This window comes from Panicum hallii, chromosome 7 (genome assembly GCF_002211085.1).
Source record: "Panicum hallii strain FIL2 chromosome 7, PHallii_v3.1, whole genome shotgun sequence".
Classification (NCBI taxonomy): Eukaryota; Viridiplantae; Streptophyta; class Magnoliopsida; order Poales; family Poaceae; genus Panicum; species Panicum hallii.
The window spans coordinates 47,956,530-47,974,728 of record NC_038048.1 but is presented as its reverse complement, the minus strand read 5'-3'; the positions used below and the strand labels follow the sequence as shown (position 1 = coordinate 47,974,728).

The 18,199-nt window shown below is 44.5% G+C and overlaps 3 protein-coding genes across 4 annotated transcripts; 1 reads left to right on the top strand and 2 right to left on the bottom strand.

Annotated features, from left to right (window-relative positions):
• Positions 1-333: 333 nt before the first annotated feature.
• On the bottom strand, positions 334-4,402 carry LOC112899569 (farnesylcysteine lyase). The gene is made up of 5 exons (XM_025968083.1): positions 3,817-4,402; positions 3,526-3,699; positions 1,230-1,589; positions 856-1,031; positions 334-763 (listed from the first exon to the last, which is right to left on the bottom strand). Exons 1-5 carry the CDS (start codon positions 4,309-4,311, stop codon positions 475-477), a joined length of 1,494 nt encoding a protein of 497 aa, XP_025823868.1. The 5' UTR covers positions 4,312-4,402; the 3' UTR covers positions 334-474.
• A 2,012-nt stretch (positions 4,403-6,414) lies between these two features.
• Positions 6,415-8,472, bottom strand: LOC112900176. Its single transcript, XM_025968952.1, has 4 exons — positions 8,084-8,472; positions 7,499-7,755; positions 7,215-7,417; positions 6,415-7,129 (listed from the first exon to the last, which is right to left on the bottom strand). Exons 1-4 carry the CDS (start codon positions 8,461-8,463, stop codon positions 7,091-7,093), a joined length of 879 nt encoding a protein of 292 aa, XP_025824737.1. The 5' UTR covers positions 8,464-8,472; the 3' UTR covers positions 6,415-7,090.
• A 1,478-nt stretch (positions 8,473-9,950) lies between these two features.
• LOC112900396 (protein CHROMATIN REMODELING 24) lies at positions 9,951-18,009 on the top strand. 2 transcript variants are annotated; one of them, XM_025969231.1, is made up of 21 exons: positions 9,953-10,354; positions 10,716-10,964; positions 11,059-11,948; positions 12,229-12,359; positions 12,450-12,504; positions 12,684-12,917; positions 13,000-13,055; positions 13,153-13,243; positions 13,846-13,983; positions 14,069-14,152; positions 14,422-14,631; positions 14,723-14,794; positions 15,435-15,515; positions 15,590-15,708; positions 15,811-15,922; positions 16,289-16,357; positions 16,439-16,533; positions 16,914-17,042; positions 17,189-17,260; positions 17,348-17,480; positions 17,565-18,009. In XM_025969231.1, exons 2-21 carry the CDS (start codon positions 10,787-10,789, stop codon positions 17,742-17,744), a joined length of 3,129 nt encoding a protein of 1,042 aa, XP_025825016.1. In that variant the 5' UTR covers positions 9,953-10,354; positions 10,716-10,786; the 3' UTR covers positions 17,745-18,009. The 2 variants fall into 2 exon arrangements, with proteins under 2 accessions (XP_025825015.1, XP_025825016.1); XM_025969230.1 differs by having other exon boundaries at positions 9,951-10,354; positions 16,289-16,533.
• Positions 18,010-18,199: the final 190 nt, after the last annotated feature.

Genomic DNA, 18,199 nt, shown 5'->3' with positions numbered 1-18,199 from the left:
TCAACCAGATCATAGTGTGCGTTCGTTTCCTCCCGCTAAAACCCGTCACATCAAAAAAAATCTTGCTATCCATAAGTATTAAATAAAATCTGTTTATAAAATTTTTTGCACAGTTGGGTACTAATTCGCGAGACAAATTTAATGAGCCTAATTAATCCATAATTTGCCATAATGATGCTACAGTAATCATCCGCTAATCATGGACTAATATACCTCATTAGATTCGTCTCGCGAATTAGCCCTGGGGTTCTGCAATTAGTTTTATAATTAGACTTTATTTAAGTTCTCTTTGATGTAGCATCTCTAAACTTTAGACAGCAGAAAACGCACCCATAGTCAAAATGTATCCATCCAAACAACGTTTATTACCAAAATCAATGTACCAAAAATGTCGCCGCAACTCAACATCGGCAGCTATACACGACGTGGTGCAAAGAGTCCCCATGCCCATCTAAAACCTACCAGTACAAAGTTTCACAGGTCGACATGCCGACGCCAGGATCCTTCTTCCTCCTCTTCTGTGAATGACTTGATATGAGGGGTAGGAGGCTCAACTCCTCGCTTCGGTAAAGAGAGCCTAGAAATGATGAGCCGCGCCACATTCTCCGCTGACACAGCACCCGTCTCCATGGCACTCGCTGCGCTCTCAAAGGTATTCACGTAGTACAGCTGCTTCCCGTCCAACAATATAGGAGCAAACTCTTCAGGGGCTTCATAGTGCGGGTAAGCAGCCCAGTTTATCCGGATCGTCTCTTTCCTTGCGCTGCTCTCACAACCAACACGACGACATATATTGACTTACAAACCTCGTCTTGTCCGAGCGACTTGCTTGCTACAATTAAAACTAGTACTTACCTGAAGATCTGATCCAGTAAACCATCATCCAGCTTTGCACGTGAGAACATCTTGTAGGTCATGTCATCTTTGCTGTACCTCTTCAGAACTGAGATGCATGAGAAAGGGATATCAGGGAGCTCTAGGGTACCAATCAGCTCTGGAATATCTGATGCTGAGTTTAGACCGAAATATCCCTGAAACCATAGAAACCAGCAAAAGCCAAGTGGCTTCTCGTCAGTAAGTAATCCCAACCAAGAAGAAGCTCTCACCAGCAACAAGTTCACAGGCTATTGGTTACCCACTACTCATTATCATTTTGCTGCCATCTTGATGCTAGGAACCACAAGGAAAAGAAGTGCCAATAATCTAAGTGTTGGTATGCTAACACTTACAGGGTTCAGCAGGCCTCTGACAAAGGTTGCATGTGTGTGCTGCATCTTCCTCGGTGGAATGGATATTGGAGGGCTAAACGTAATATTCACCTCGTCAAGTGGTGTTGCCACCACCGTCACCGTACAGTTGTATTCGCTCCCAGTATTGGATCTCAGAACATAACAATCCCCAGCATCAGTAATTGAGTCTATGCCTTCTTGGAGATGCAAGGTGGCGTTAGAGGTCTTTAGCAATCCAGCAGCTAGCTGCCAGTTTCCTCCTTTGACGGCCCATAATCCTGACTCAGACCCAGCTAAAGAAACAGCGCCAGCCAGGCCACTTATACGCGTGCTTTGGCCATAGTTGATCCTTGTGATCACCTGTAAGGGAGAGGATACATCATTGACCATACTTATCAAAAAGAGATTGCCTTGCCTTTATGGGGAAGCTAGATAGGATGAGGTTTCTCGGGTAACAGTCACAGTCACAAAAGTTCCCGGTACGTAGGTACGAGGAACGTGGTACGTGGGATGTGGATCGACAATTTTAAGATCCCGGTTCTTAGGGGGGTATACCTCTTCGGGACGTTTGATTCGAGGTTGGGATCACGATCCCTAGTTAATTAGGACGACGTACCCGGAACGTAGGTAAGGAACGCTAAGATCATGATCCTAGAGTTTTTAGGTCGACAATTATATTATAAGTCCGAATTTGACATTCATAAAAATTACGAGTGTTGCAATGGATTACGAGGATAAGCTCATGCTCTGAAGGTTAGTGAACAAGTGTTCTAGTCTAGTGCTCTTTTAGTCTACTTCACAAATCAAAACTCACAAATTACTATGTTAGTGACCATCTGACCAACATTATCTTCATCTTTACTTTAAACAATATATGCTATATAGTATATCGATCCTAGAGTACAGAGGACGACTAGATTACCGACTAGGATTGACTAGGCTCGACTAATCGGACCGATCAATTGTCATATCTTTCTTTTAGAAAATGTCGGATTAGATGTGTGAGAGCATCTCCAAGAGTTGATATTATCAAATAGAAATAGAAAAACCTATCAAGGTTGTATACTTAACAGGACAATATCATATTATCCACGCTCATATAAGTTAGAACAACTTACGGCTACCGATGATACGGAGTCTAATTTTGATACACTCATAATATTTAGTGTATTTTTGTTTTTATCTTTCTTTTGTATAACACTAATATCAAAACTTAAATGACTTTGTAAACAAAAACATACTACAGTTTTTATAATTCAGATATATTTCTCGCTTGCAATTAACATGTACAGTTCCTTATTGCAATGGAATACCACTCGGCTGCTGTATAGAAGGTTCAACGGTTGAATCTTAGTTTTGTCTGATTTTTTTTTGCCATTTTTCTCTGATTTTTTTGGAGCTGGCAAGCCATTCCCCCGAGCCCACACGTCAGCCTCTACACCAGCCTCCCACGCACCTCCTCGCGCGCCCGTTGGTCCGCTTGGGCGGTGGCACCAACGCCGGCAGTCGCTGGCTCGGCCAGCGCCGGTCGTGGGCAGGCGAGGCGGCGCGCCGGCCGCTCACCTCCTCCTCCCTTCAAATGCTGGCTGGCCTCCCCAAACCCTAATCCCCTTTCCCTTCGTCCATTGCCGCCGCCAGCATCTCCTTCCTCGCCGCCGGCCACCGTCAATTCGTCCTCTCTGGTGAGCCATTTTCCAATTGCTTACGCCATCACCTCCTCCTCCCTTCCCTCAACCGATTTGAGTGCTCAACCAGCCCTCTCCTTCGTCGTGCAGGGGCCCCCGGCGAGCTCCTTCCTCCAGCGCCGCCACTCCTCGTCGGGCCACCTCTCCGTCGTCGCTCTCCGCCCGTCCAAGCCCTGGGTGAGCTCACCGGCCGTCCGCCTTCCTCTTGCGCGCGGACAGGACTCGCCGCCGCCATCTGACATGGGGAGGCCGCGCCGCCGACGCTTCTGATGGTACATCATCCCCTTCTCTCCTTCTCTTGATCCGGTTCATTTTGGTACGCCGTCCCCATTCACGACCCAGGCACGTTCTTGCAACCGTACCGCGCCATCCCCGTTCCGCGATCTGGAACGAAAGTTCCAGGAACGGGGAACGCGGCACCGTACCGCAATCCTTGTGACTGTGGTAACAGTACAGAGAGCATCTTCCAGAAGAAAGCGTGGAAGAGTACTTTTGACAATATAGAGTATCGAGGAAGGTCTCCCCTAAATTATGGAAGCACAGAGCTGTGGCTGGCTTGAGATGAGGAAAAGACAGTATAGTATAGTGCGCGATGTTGAGAAGAAGCATACAGTGACAAGCTCTGCTATAGTCCGAGAGTTGAGGCCGGCATCAAGCAGCTCCTCCTCGAGGGTCCTGCGTGTGAGGCCATAGAGGCCCGTCCATTTGAGCATCTCCTCAACCGTGGCAAAGACTGGGCGAGACTCGAAGCCATTGTAGAAGAGCACAAACCTTTGCAGCATTTCCTGCATGTACGTAGTATTACTAAATTGAACTAGTACAAAGTTAGATTGGCAGAGCGCAAGCGAGATTTGTGCATCTTAGACATGAGCAGCGAATTAGAGGTGGACAAATTAAGAGACCTGGACAAACTTGTCCATCTTGAGCAGGGACAGGCCGTATCGCCTGAGCAGCAGCAGCGAGTTGAGGAGGCCGTGCAGCTTGCGACGCCACCAGGAGCTTCCGGGCGGCAGCGGGCGGAGCGTCTGGAAGACGAAGCTTTTGCCGTCCCAGATCCCTAGCCAATCGTCGTCGCCGCCGGCCTTGACGGCGAGGCCAAGGAGGTCGGCGAAGCGGCGCGCGTGGAGGTTGCGCGGGTGGATGATGGCGCCCCCGGCCTCGAAGCGGTCGCCGGCCACGGCGACGGTGGCGAGGCGTCCGCCCACCCTGTGACGGCGCTCGAAGACGCGGAGCTGTGCTCCATGGAGAGAGGTGTAGTTGGTGAGGAAGAAGGCGGTGGAGGCGCCGGAGATGCCGGCGCCCACGATGCAGATGTCGGCGGAGGCGCGGGGGAGGGGGAGCGCCGCTGGCACAAGCACAAGCAGCAGGGGGAAGAGGAAGAGGGGCAGGGGCACCATCGATCCGATCCGGTGGAGAAGAGAAGAGAAGAGAAGAGAAGAGGAATGGGGATCGATGGATTGAGATTGATAGGCGAGTGCGTGGATCGGATCGTCAACGTCTCAATCACGTGATGATGATCAAGGAAGTAAGACTAACTTTACTGCATCCTCCAACCAACCCTCAAAATCCTCTGTATCAAAATCCTCTCCACTAACACTTCCTGTATCATGTCCTTTGTACCCTACAATATAATTTTTAATAGTTATATCTGAAATAAACTCCAACTAACTCTTACCTTCCCTCCAACCAACTGAATCTTCTCCATGTATGTAGTATTTGCATCTAACGTTACTTCAGAATAAATTGGAAGCCTTGGCAAGAAAGAAATGCGGTAGTCTTGGCAAAGAAGAAATGTGTTAGTCTTGGCAAAGAAGAAACAACCAATAGATTATATATATATATATATATATATATATTATATATATATATATATAAATGGAACGCAAGAGAACAAAGTATTAGCACTCGTATCCTTCACATAGTCTCTCACCCATGGAAGGCAAGAATTTGGTGCTGAAGTACATTCAGCAGCATGATGAAGATTCAGAGGAAGAGATGGAGTTGGAGCTCCATCAAATGGAAGTGACGACGTTCATGCTCGCCTCCATGGATGAGGGTGGATCTAGTCAACAGCGAGGCCCCCGGCTACCTCGTCAGGTCGTCCAGCGTGACATCGGTAGTGGACACGAAAGGATATGGGCCGATTACTTCGCCCCGACGCCGGTGTATGGCCCCTCTAAGCTTCGACGTCGGTAAGCGCTACTCAAAAGAACCGTATTATTTTATCAATTTGTTAGCAAGCTAAGCATCTAATTTGGTATTGTTGAATATGCAGATTCCGCATGAGGAGACATGTTTTCAATAGGATTGTCGATGCAGTCCAACGTGTGGATACTTACTTTGTCCAACGTGCAGATTGCACGGGTCTGATGGGGCTCAGTGCCTTGCAAAAGTGTGTGGCCTCGATTCGTATACTCGCTTATGGTATCCCAGCTGATGCCGTTGATGAGTACGTACGTATGGGCGAGTCAACGGCTCTGAAAGCTGTGCGCCATTTCTGTAGAGCAATAATCACTGCCTTTAGTGGATACTACCTTCGCGCACCCAATGAGGCTGATATAGATCGCCTCCTCGCTGAAGGGGAGAGTCGGGGTTTCCCGGGAATGCTCGGTAATATAGACTGTATGCACTGGGAGTGGCGTAACTGCCCTACGGCATGGAAGGGCATGTTTACGGGACGGGGAAAGACACCTTCCATGATTTTGGAGGCAGTGGCCTCCCAAAACATTTGGATTTGGCATGCATACTTTGGCATACCCGGTAGTTGCAATGATATTAATGTGCTTAATCGGTCGACCTTCTTCTCACGGTACATGCAGGGAGAGTCAATCCCTGTTAACTTCACAGTTAATAGAAGGGCATATGACATGGGATATTACTTGGCAGACGGAATCTATCCCGACTGGCCAGCCTTTGTGAAGAGTGTGCGTAGCCCCAGGAAGCTGAAGCAACGCATCTTTGCAGAAAAACAGGAGGGTGCTAGGAAGAACATTGAGAGAGCATTCGGTGTTCTTCAGGCTCGTTGGGCAGTCGTTCGAGGGCCTGCCTAATAGAAGGGCATATGACATGGGATATTACTTGGCAGACGGAATCTATCCCGACTGGCCAGCCTTTGTGAAGAGTGTGCGTAGCCCCAGGGAGCTGAAGCAACGCATCTTTGCAGAAAAACAGGAGGGTGCTAGGAAGAACATTGAGAGAGCATTCGGTGTTCTTCAGGCTCGTTGGGCAGTCGTTCGAGGGCCTGCCTACGGCTGGGACAGGCAGGCAATCGGGGAAATCAGCATGCATAATCATGCATAACATGATTGTCCAAGACGAGGGCAAAAACGCCGAGAACACAAACTTTGATGTATCCATGAGTTATGTAAGTTTTATCAGATGAAACTATGTATCCTTTTAATTGTTCTATTAGAAGTAGTAGTTGAACTATATATGTATCCATGAATTATGTAAGTTCTATCAGATCGAACTATGTATCCTTTTAATTGTTCTATCTGAAGTGGGAGTTGAACTATATATGTTCTCACACAATACTTCTCACAAATAAAATTGTTCTCATACAACAGCTCTCACACAAATAAAATTGTTCTCATATAATAGCTCTCAAGATGGTGGAGTCGAGTACTTGGCAAGGATCTTTTCCTGCTGTGCCTTGTAGAACAGGCGCAGGGCAGGTTTGCATGTGTCAAGGTCAATACTAAGAATACATTCTTCCTCAGCCAGCATCCTTGACTCATCCTTCCGTTCTTCCCAGTCCAACCGCCTTGCTTCCAGAGCCAATCGACGTTCCTCAATATCAACCTGATGATCAATCTTCTCCTTCTCTAGCGCTGCCATTTGTGCGAGGTATTTGTTCTTCTCAGCTCGACCATCCTTCATGTCAGAGAACCTGTCTGCCCAAAGGTCATGCATCTTAGAAATATACTCCGAAGACGATGAGGATGAGGCAGCCTTCTTCCTTGATTCTTTAGTTGCATCCCATCCAAGTGGTCTCTTATTCCCAGCACTAGGTGGGGTTGATGAGTCACCACCAGTGTCAACTTGATTGGAGCCAGCAGTAGGTGTTCCATAGCAATCATCTTCAAGGTTAATTGTCTTTGATTGTCCAGCACAGGCCTCATGAAACTTTGGCTCATCTTTTAGGTATTTCCAACAATGCATCAGACTAAATGGCTTTTACATGGCTGCAGCATACCTGGCTAGAGCCTCTGTAGTCTGCAAGTAATGGACAAGTTGTTATCAGTAGTTCATCCAATTATTAGGCTCATTACACAGCTGTACTAAGACACAAGGAGATTACCTTGTCTGCATCAGACATACCACTTGGATTAATACGGAGAATTTCTGTATAGAAATCAGCGAACTTCATGCAGTATTCCTTGATGTAATCCCAATGATTCATCAATGACTTTTGTGATCTCTGTGGCTGTATCCCACGGGCTGCATTGTAGGCTTGAGTGATTCTAAACCAGAAACCTTCCTTTCGTTGTCCGGTGTTCACAACTGCATCAGTGCTTATGCCAATCCAGCACTTGGTTAGATTCGTATCTTCATCGACATTGAAATTTTAAAGCTTCACCTTACATGCCTTTTTCCCAGTAGAGGCAGTAGCAACTGGACGTTGTTCTTCTGTGAACCGCTGCACCGATGGTTGAAGTGGAGTCTGCTGCGGTGATGGAGTGGTGGTAAAATATGGAGGCACTTGTTGTGACATGGTGAATTGAGGGTTCGACTGCATCCATTGTTGGGCTACACTTGCATTGGTAGCTGCTTCCAGTGATTGACGCTCTTCATTGCTAGAGCAAGCTTGGAAAGCATAATTGATGACATGATCCATGCCCCTGCGCAGGACACAAATCTTTTAGCTGAGAACAATGTTTAAATTTCTCACATTTCAGGTTACAGGTACTAATTTTCCTTCCATTCGAAATACCTTCTCCTATGTGTTCTTGAGCATCCAAAGCAAATAAAATTCTATTATGTTCGCTACTTAAATATAGATAATCCTGGCCGAACAATTAACAAACAACGGAAGAAACATGCATATGACGGCAGCCATATACGACGCATACATAAAAGAAAGCCAACAACATAAACGATGCATGGCAACCAGCGCAAAGGAACTTGACATCTACTCGAAGAAGAATCGGACAGCATCTGTACGCGTACCTTCTCAAGCGCTGCTGCTCCAACACCGATGGCCAGTCAGTGGATCTCGACCTGGATCTGGATCTGGATCGATGTGTGAGACGCGTCGACCAGCGCCACTTCCTTGTCTGGCTTCCCACGCACTTCTCCCTCCCCACCTCTCCACACAGATGCACAAATGCCTCTCCTTCCCTACCTCGACCGCCGTCGGAGTCGCCGGACTCCAGATCTGCTGAGCGCTGCTTCCTCACATCTCCGACGTGCTGCCTTCTTGCGCCGCAGGTCTCCCGCGGCCGGCCTCTGCCGCACTCTCCTCTTCTCCCACCGCAGTCCGCCGGCACCTCCACGCTTCCGCCCAGGATCGCGCAGGAACGGTAGTTGCCGTCGGAGAGAGTCTGCATTTGGGGAGCGCAGACACCGTCCTTTAATTTAGGGGCTGTTTGTATCAGTTTGCAAAAACGCAAAAAAGCTGTAAACGCAAACGTGCCAAAGGAATCTTGCTAATTTGAAGTACTGAATGAAGTCTATTTACAAAATTTTTTGCATGGATGGGTTGTAAATCGCGAGACGAATCTAATGAGCCTACTTAATCCATGTTTGCAACATTAATGCTACAGTAACCATCCGCTAATTATTGCTTAATCATGGATTAATTAGCATCATTAGATTCGTCTCGTGATTTACAACCCATCCATGCAAAAAGTTTTATAAATAGACTTCATTTAGTACTTCGAATTAGCAAGATTTCTTTGGCATTTTTGCGTTTACAGCTTTTTGCTTTTTTTTCAAACTGATCTAAACAGGCCCTTAAGGAACTTTTTGCGGGGTACCGATCGTCCTATATATGTATAATAAGTAACGGGATCTTTTAGAGGGTACTGATAAACACAGTCTAATTGACCTTGGACCCGTCTGGGAGGATTTTTAACGTTTCAAGTTCATCTATTTTGTGCTGGAGTCGTTTTATAATATATACAAATTAGGATAAAAATAAAATGAACCAATTTTTTAGCTTGATCAGCTTCGGCTTTACCGGTGAAACCATCTTGGCAGAGTCCTCCCAACAGTCTTTTTTTTTAATCTACCGCACCTCCACAAGAGATGCCGCCGCGGCCGCGTCAGGGGTCTCTTCACGAATAAGAAAAATTTCTTATTCGCGAAAAGGCCTTCGGGAGGGGGCTGGGAAAAATTTTCGGACCTCCCGCCCCACAGACACCTTTTTTAAAAAATTTCCAAAACGGCACCCTTTTTCAAATTTAACTTTTTTAACCTTTTTTTTAAAAAAATCGCCACTATCATGGCAGGTGTTTCTAAACCGTACCAACATCTTACCTATTTGTTCCAATTTTTTATATCTTTAGTATCATATATTTCCTTCATTCCAAATTATAAAATATTTTAATTTTCTATGTTAATTACTTTTTTATGTTATAGATATAACATATATCTTATATATCTAGATGGTAGGTAGATATTACAAACTTTAATCTAGATAATTTGAAATCGTATAATTTTTTTCTCAAACTGATTCGTCTCTAAATCCCAGCATAAATCGTACCCAAAACCTGAGTTGATAAAGAAAACACCACCTTGGCTAAGAAAAGTTTTTTCTTTGAGAAAATGGCTAAGAAAAGTTGAGTGTTGGGATATTAAAAACTTTAATCTAGATAATTTGAAATCGTATAATTTTTTTCTCTCTAACTGATTCGTCTCTAAATCCCAACATAAATCGTACCCAAAACCTTAGCTGATAAAGAAAACACCACCTTGGCTAAGAAAAGTTGAGTGTTGGGACATTTTTGTTTTGAGTTCCGAGTATGGATGGAGCAGGAGTATCTTGTCGTTGTATGAAACGTGGACTGGGGAGGAGACCCGAGCTCTCCGCTCCGTTGGCCTGCTGGAGGAATTCAAAACTTGAAATGGCGACCGCCCCCTCTCAGGATTGAGATTGCCCCCTTCCTTCCTTGCTACTAAACCCAAGGGACCCTCCTCCTTCCTCGCGCTCCCTCTGCCCAAACCCGCCTGAGCTGCGCCGCCGCCCTCCCCAAACGCCCGCGCCTCCGCCCTCCCCAAACGCCTGCTGCCTGCGCCGCCCTCGGCCCCTCGCTCCCTCCCTCTGCTGCTTGCGCCGCTGCCCGCCCTCGGCCCTCCCTCCCTGTGGTGCCTGCGCCGCCCGCCGCGCGCCCTCCCTCCCTCTGGTACTTCGCCACCGCCCTCCCTCCCTCTCGCTGCTCCCCAGGCTACCCTGCACCCCGCCCTCTAATCTCCAGGAGTCTCCTGCGCTAAGAAGAGGTAAAATCCCTTCTGAACTTTGCACATTTTTTGTGGTTTGTATGGTTAGGTATTTGGCGCAAAGATTCAGAGATTATAGATCTAGCAAGTGTTAGTGCATTTTGTACTGCAGTTTCAGAGAGTGTAGATCTATTAATAGATTGTTGATGCAAAAATTCAGAAATTTCCTGTGGTTTGTATGGTTAGACATGTAGTACATGAATTTTGATACAAGGATGGTCATGGAGTATGGTACTTGATAGTCCAATTTTATTGCTCGTGGATGCTTATGCATTGTTTAAGTGCATAATAGTGTTGGTCTATCTTTTCGTAAATTTACCACCTTTACATACATTTGATATTATTTTTAATATTTTTTCAGAGAATCATGCTTCATAAATAAGCGAGGTCCAGATAAGTTGAATCAAATAGGGCCCTCGGCGGGCGGCTGGTATGGCATCTCCCCCGCCTTTCGACATTTGTGACAATCTTGACGACGAGCCAGTCACCGCCATCCCTGCCTGTCGCCATCACCCTGCCGCCACCCCCACGCCCAACGGCCTCAACGACCGCCTCCTCCGTCTCACCCGCAGCCGCCAAGACCCTAACCCTAACCCCAATCCGCCTCCAGGTACTGTACGCCCTTCTCACTCGCTCGCCTGTCTACCTGTCACCCCGCCCATCAATCAATAATCCACTAATTCATTTGCCCCCCTTTCTCACAGAAGCCCACGCTGAAGAAGCCAGGAAGGTCAAGCTCGCCGGCCGCCGCCGCCTATGCAAGCTCGCCACCACCTCCACCAAGCAACCGGAGCAGCAGCAGCAGCAGCAGGATAACGGCGACAGCATTCGCGACATCCTTGACGATCTCACCACCCGCCTCGACTCGCTGTCCGTCCACAAGCCCAACCCTACCGCGAGGCCTAGAGAAGAGCAGCTCGCGCCCCTGCCGTGCGACATCACCGCAGACCCAGATGACCAGAGCGCCAAGGATGGAGATACCCATGCTGGCGCCTCCTCGCCACTTCAGATTTCTTGCTCTGATGAAGCAGCTACAACCATCAGCAGGCGGGCTGAGGTCAAGCCAGAAACTACTTCAGTTGCCTCAGCCTTTACTGATTATGCCTGTTGTGAGGTCCCCCGTGGCATGGGGAAGAGCAAAGGTACCAAGGATGTGGGGAGGATGGATAGGGTATCAGAGGCCTCATCCTTCGTTGATTCTGATTCTGATTACGATGACGGTGATGAGGAGGAAGGAACATCAACAGCTTATGCTGCTAAGCATGTCAGAAGGAAGGCATTCACAAGAAGACCAACCAAGGCCTCGACATTCATGAACAATGACTGCAGCAGCAATGACATCCTGGGTCAGGAGAAGGAAAACCATGGACTTGTGGAGAATGATGCTGAGGACGTTGGATGGGAGAAGACGGAGGACTTCAAGATGGAGCCAACTGCAACTGCTGCAACATCCAAACCATACAAGCTCCCGGGAAGGATATTCAAGATGCTTTACCCTCATCAGCGTGAGGGCCTCCGATGGCTCTGGGTTCTGCACTGCAGGGGAACTGGAGGGATCCTAGGGGATGACATGGGCCTTGGCAAGACCATGCAGGTTCATCACGCTCATCTCCCCTTTTTTCACTTATACTCTTTTCTTGATCTTTTTACTGTTTTCTTGTTCAATTCCATTTGAATACATTAAGGCTTAGGGAGCTGAAAACAGTTCTCTTCAGACAGAAGCATACAACTCTTTTGTTGCTATATACATGCCTATCATTTCCCAGTTGGCTTCATATTGTGAATTTTGTTGACAGTTTCTCATCCTTTGCCACCAGTTCATTTAGTTGTGGAATCCACTAATGGAAGCATGGGATCTTATTTGTGCTGTGCAGGTTTCTGCATTTCTGGCTGGATTGTTTCATTCTCGCCTAATCAAGAGGGTGCTCATTGTCGCTCCAAAGACACTTCTTGCTCATTGGACCAAGGAGCTCTCAGTTGTTGGCCTTAAACATAAGATCAGAGAGTATAGAGCACTACATCTTCTATCCAATTCATATGATCTAAGTCCTGTTAGTTGGTACTAATCATCTATAATCCTTTCCATTTTTGACAGCTACTCTGGCCCCAGCACGAATATTCGCAATTATGAGCTTCAGTATGCCTTCAAGGCAAGTTCTTCTATCATAAGGATTACTTGGTCTGGCTTTCTATAACTTTGCAATGTGTAACACTTTGAAAATTTGACTACCCAGCCATTTTTTTCATACATCATCTAGAACAAATTCCTGAATCCCTCCCAAGATGTTGTAATTAATTCTAGCAAATGTTTAACTCCATCTTTTCACAGGAGGGTGGTGTCCTCCTAACAACCTATGACATTGTCCGGAACAATTACAAGCTGATAAGAAGCAATTCCTACAACAATGATGACGATGAGGAAGGAACATTGTGGAATTATGTCATTCTTGATGAGGGGCATCTAATAAAAAACAATAAGACACAAAGGGCCCAAAGCTTGTTCGAAATACCTTGTGCTCATCGCATTGTGATCAGTGGGACACCTATCCAAAATAACTTGAAGGTATCCCTTATCCCCTTCCTCAATTCCTCAAACTTATACATGATATACAATATGCTTTGCAATGAACCTGATTTTATTGCAGGAAATGTGGGCTCTGTTCAATTTCTGTTGCCCGGATGTCTTGGGTGATAAACAACAGTAATTTCATGCATTCAATTACTCTCTATTGTTCCTGTATTCTCAAAGTTGCTTGAATTCACAGTCTTGTGTCATTTATTTCTCTATACTATTACAGGTTCAAAACAAGGTATGAGATGGCTATCCTTCGAGGAAATGACAAGAATGCTACCACTCGAGAGAAGCACGTAGGCTCAAATGTAGCTAAGGTAGTAACTTCTATCTTGAACTTTTTTTGTTATAATATACTAATATATGGATGGTGTGTGACTCTGGCTTCCCTGCTATTGTGTTATATTCCAGTACTGTATAAGAAAATTGCCAAAAGGGAGCTGTACAAAGGAGAAAAAACAACTGAAAGAAATGAAAACTAATACCAAGAGAAAGAAGAGGACTGTACAGAGCAAACTCTCAGAAAGAAAGATTAAGGGAGAGAGTTTAGCCAAGTTAGGATATGGCTGGTCTTTTACTCATTGAAGCACACCTTCATCGTTGAGTTTTATAAAGTAACACAGTTAGACATCAACAAATTATAATACGAGTGAATCATTCATTTACCAACTAGGTAGTAGATTCATCTTTGATTGGAGCCTTGAAAGCAATGCATATATGCTGCACTCAGACTTAAGATTAACTCTGATCTACTTTCAGTTGAAGCAATAAGAGGGCAAACGTGTTAAATTAAGCCTTTTTTTAGTTTGCTCGCTTTTGTGTGCTCACCATTCCAGATTATAATACTCTTTAAGTATGTTGCTCATTAATTGATATAATTTAATGTGTTTTTTGGTTGGTTTTGAACTACATTTCACAGGAACTAAGAGAGCGGATAAGGCCATACTTTTTGCGACGCATGAAAAGTGAAGTATTCCTTGATAGTGGCGCATCAGAAGAAAAAACATTAGCAAAGAAGAATGAGTTAATTGTTTGGCTGAAGTTAACGGCTTGCCAGGTTTGACTCTAGTGTCATTCTTGTAAAAAATTGCTTGAGCTATTGGTTAATGGATGTTTTGCTGATGACCTTTCTCTGGGCGCAGAGGAAGTTATATGAAGCTTTTCTAAAAAGTGAGTTGGTTCATTTAGCTGTACAACCAAAGGGATCACCACTGGCTGCAATCACAGTAAGATCACCTTCAAAGCTTTTTTTTTCTTTTTAGTGATACTGTTTACATTCCTCTGCCTACATGTTTTCGGTTCATAGGGTCTTGAGGTCCAGTTCTTCGATTTTCTCATCATATAACATGTCCTTTTTTGTGGTTGGATGGGTTTGGTGGGTGGGTGCTTATTCTCTTGTTGCTCAAAAATCAAGTTTCATAGGCTTATAGAAAAGTTTTTTGGGCATGTTTATTGGTGCGAATATGTTTCGTAAACTGTCTTATTCTCTCCACAGATATTGAAGAAAATATGCGATCACCCACTGCTATTGACTAAGAAAGCTGCTGAAGGTGTCTTGGAAGGAATGGATGAAATGCTGAACGATCAAGACATAGGAATGGTAGAAAAAATGGCCATGAACCTTGCAGATATGGCTCATGATGATGATGCACTGGAAATTGGTCAGGATGTCTCATGCAAACTATCATTCATCATGTCCTTGTTGGTAAGTATTATTGGACGCGTGCCTATTTTGGTTGTTATCTATGTATTTGGCCCTAATGTTACATTCAAATACATAATATCTGGTGTTGCAGAGGAACCTTGTTAAAGAGGGGCATCATGTTTTAATATTTTCGCAGACCCGTAAAATGCTGAACCTTATTCAGGTATGTTTTTGCCATTTTAATTTTTTTGTGCTTCACCCTGCCTTAGCACATTTGCACATGACACTTTCTTGTGAATTTTAGATTGCATTTCTTCTATACATCGATAAGTTTCTGCTTAGATCCATTAATTCCTTTGGAAATTACTGGAGTCTCAATGCACATGGATAAGCTCCATAACTTGACAAGGACATATAAATGGTTAGTTGCCTTTTGTAAATGTTTAGTGAAACTAAAATACATGGACTCATTACTATCACCAAGCTGAAGGTGTAACATCACATCCTGTTCCGGTTGTCTTTGAAGCTTTAATACTGTCATTGGTAATCACTGCTGCATCAATATAGAGCTTTCTTTTCCCTCTGGTAGTATTTGAAATACACTTTTTTAGAAGAAATTAAAAGCTATTGGTCTGATTACATGATCATTAGCTTGCCAGTAGACTTTTTAGTGCGATCTACTTCTGGCATAATGCATCAGTGATGTTTTTGCGTTTTGGCCCCAGAATGTTCTTGCAATCTTCATTGGCAGCTTCTTTGTCAACAAGTATATCTGTTATCATAATTTTTTTCTGTCTGTAAAATGATACCTACTTTTTTGGCTTATTAGCTCAACAGTTTCAGTTGTTGGCTTGTTGTAACAGGAAGCCATATTATTAGAGGGCTACAAGTTCTTGCGCATTGATGGCACAACAAAGGTTTCTGATCGGGAAAGGATTGTGAAGGTTCTCTCCATGAGCTTTGTGTCATAGAGTCACCCATATCTGCTTTGTTGCTTACATGTACTTGCATCCTCCAGGACTTCCAAGAGGGTCCTGGAGCTCCAATATTTTTACTAACCACACAAGTTGGTGGACTTGGACTTACGCTTACCAAAGCAGCACGCGTCATAGTAGTTGATCCTGCTTGGAACCCAAGGTATCTGAACAATGACACCTAACTGCATCACTTAAGTTTTCTTGAATGGATGTTTAGCACTACAGGTTTTTTATCCTTACACACTTGTTTTTATATTTACAGTACAGACAATCAAAGTGTAGATCGTGCTTACCGGATTGGCCAAACCAAAGATGTGATTGTATACCGCTTGATGACATCTGCAACCATTGAAGAAAAGATATACAAATTACAGGTTCACAAATATCAGTTCTTACCTGCTGGTTTGTTGAAGCAATTATTAGGTGTATGAGCTTTCTATACATGGTTTTACATGGTGAAAATTTTCTTACATCCTTGTGTTTCTCTCTGCAACATCATAGACCCTACTACTGAAATTTTATTTCTAGGCGTAGAATCTGCTACTGGTTTTTGTTGATGTGAATGTAATGTGTGTACTGGATGTCCTTTTTACCACGCTGTGCACACAACTCTTTTTTTTTCATGGATTTCTCCAGCTTTGTGCTTCCATCTTAGCAAATCACTTATATATTTTTCTTTTGTAAAAGAACATGTGAAAGGAAAGCTAGACTGAGTAGTTAGAGATGATTCTTTTGTCCAGGTTTTCAAGGGGGCTCTGTTCAGGACAGCTACAGAACAAAAAGAGCAAACACGCTACTTCAGCAAGAGTGTAATTGTCCTGCTTCTATTTCTTGTCATTGTTGCTCAATCTCCTACTAGATACTTATGGCTATCTTGTTTGTACCCTCAGGAGATTCAAGAGCTTTTTAGTTTGCCACAACAAGGTTTTGATGTTTCCCTCACGCAAAAGCAGTTGCAAGAAGAGCATGGTCACCAAGTTGTTATGTAAGAGATCTGTTTTAATTGAACTCCGTTTAATTGTAGCACAGTTAATTTTATCTTGATGGTACAGTCTTATGTATCACTATGTAGATAATGGATGGCTATGATAATAAGTTTGTTCACATTATCACATAAATTTGAAATGTTCCCGTGGTGTAAATAAAGCACAACCTGCACGCTGCAAAGTGTTGAATTTCCTCCATGAATTTTGTAGGCATTTTGATGTGCATGAGGCATTCTTTATTTGCAGGAGACAATGCAGTGCCCTATAAAAATGTTGCTGCTTGTTTTTAGATGAATTTTCTGCACAATCAATGTGCAGTAGTTACTCATAATTCCAGGTTTACTGAGAACTACTGAGAAGTTTGTTATGCCTCTTACAGGGATGAATCCTTGAGGCAGCACATACAGTTTCTGGAGCAACAAGGAATAGCCGGCGTGAGCCATCACAGCCTCCTGTTCTCTAAAACAGCAACCCTGCCCACATTGACTGAGAGTGATGCACTGGACAGGTTAGCCTTACCGCTAGCATAGCATATGCTTCTTTTGGTAACAAAGGATAAAGGATATCATGCTTTTGAGGGCGTCTCCAGTTCCTTATCTTGCATTAATTTGTGCACTTGTTATTATTGTATATAAACTGGCTCATTACGTGCAGCAAACCTCGAGGAATGCCCATGATGCCCCAGCACTATTACAAGGGATCCTCATCTGACTATGTTGCCGGCGGGTAAGGATCCTCATCTGAAGTATTGTGTTTCTATTTTTGTGTAGGTTTGGTCTGTTGAAGCTTTGTGTTTCCATTTTGCATATGTAGGGCGGCTTTTGCATTGAAGCCAAAAGATGAAAAATTCACTGCTCCAAGGTACTCCCCAAGCAACAGAAGTGCAGAGAGTCCTGAAGAGATTAAGGCAAGAATCGACCGGCTTTCACAGACTCTCTCCAATGCGGTAACTCTCTCTCTCTCTCTCAAGTGGATCTTTGCATTCAGCTTGATGATCATGGTATGAGAGTAAACAAATTGTTGAATTTAGGCACTGGTGTCGAAGCTACCAGATGGTGGGGAGAAGATAAGGAGGCAGATAAGTGAGCTGGATGAGAAGCTGACTTCTGCGGAGAAGGAGAAGAGGGAGAAGGGGAAGGGGGCCACGGAAGTGATCTGCTTGGATGATCTGAGCGCAGATATGGAGAGCATAGTGTTGTCGAGTTTCTGATGCTGAAGTAGTGTCCGTTTAAGCTGGCTGGCTATGAGGGGGAGTGTGTTTTGAAGCAGGCAGCGGCTTAGTATTATGGAATGTTGTGTTGCTAGTTGCCACTTGCTAGACAAGACAAACCATTCATTAGTCACTGGGTTGTGACTACCATGTTGCTAGACTAACAGACTATCGTGTCCTTTTGTTATCCCTCCACGCTGGCTGGCTTTATTTGAACTAAACTAGTAGGAAATGGCAACAAGCTAGTCTACTCTTTGCTGGATCATTATCGGTGGTACATACATATAAGAAACTCAAAGACTGATTCTTTCTTAGCTAGCTGTATTGGTTACTTGCTTGCATGTAGTACAGCAGGCAGCTCATTGCCAAACGAAGCAAGCATGTTGGTTAGAGACGGTTTTGAGACAAAACACCAATTATATTACGGACTCTTGACTGAACTGAGAGATTTTTCA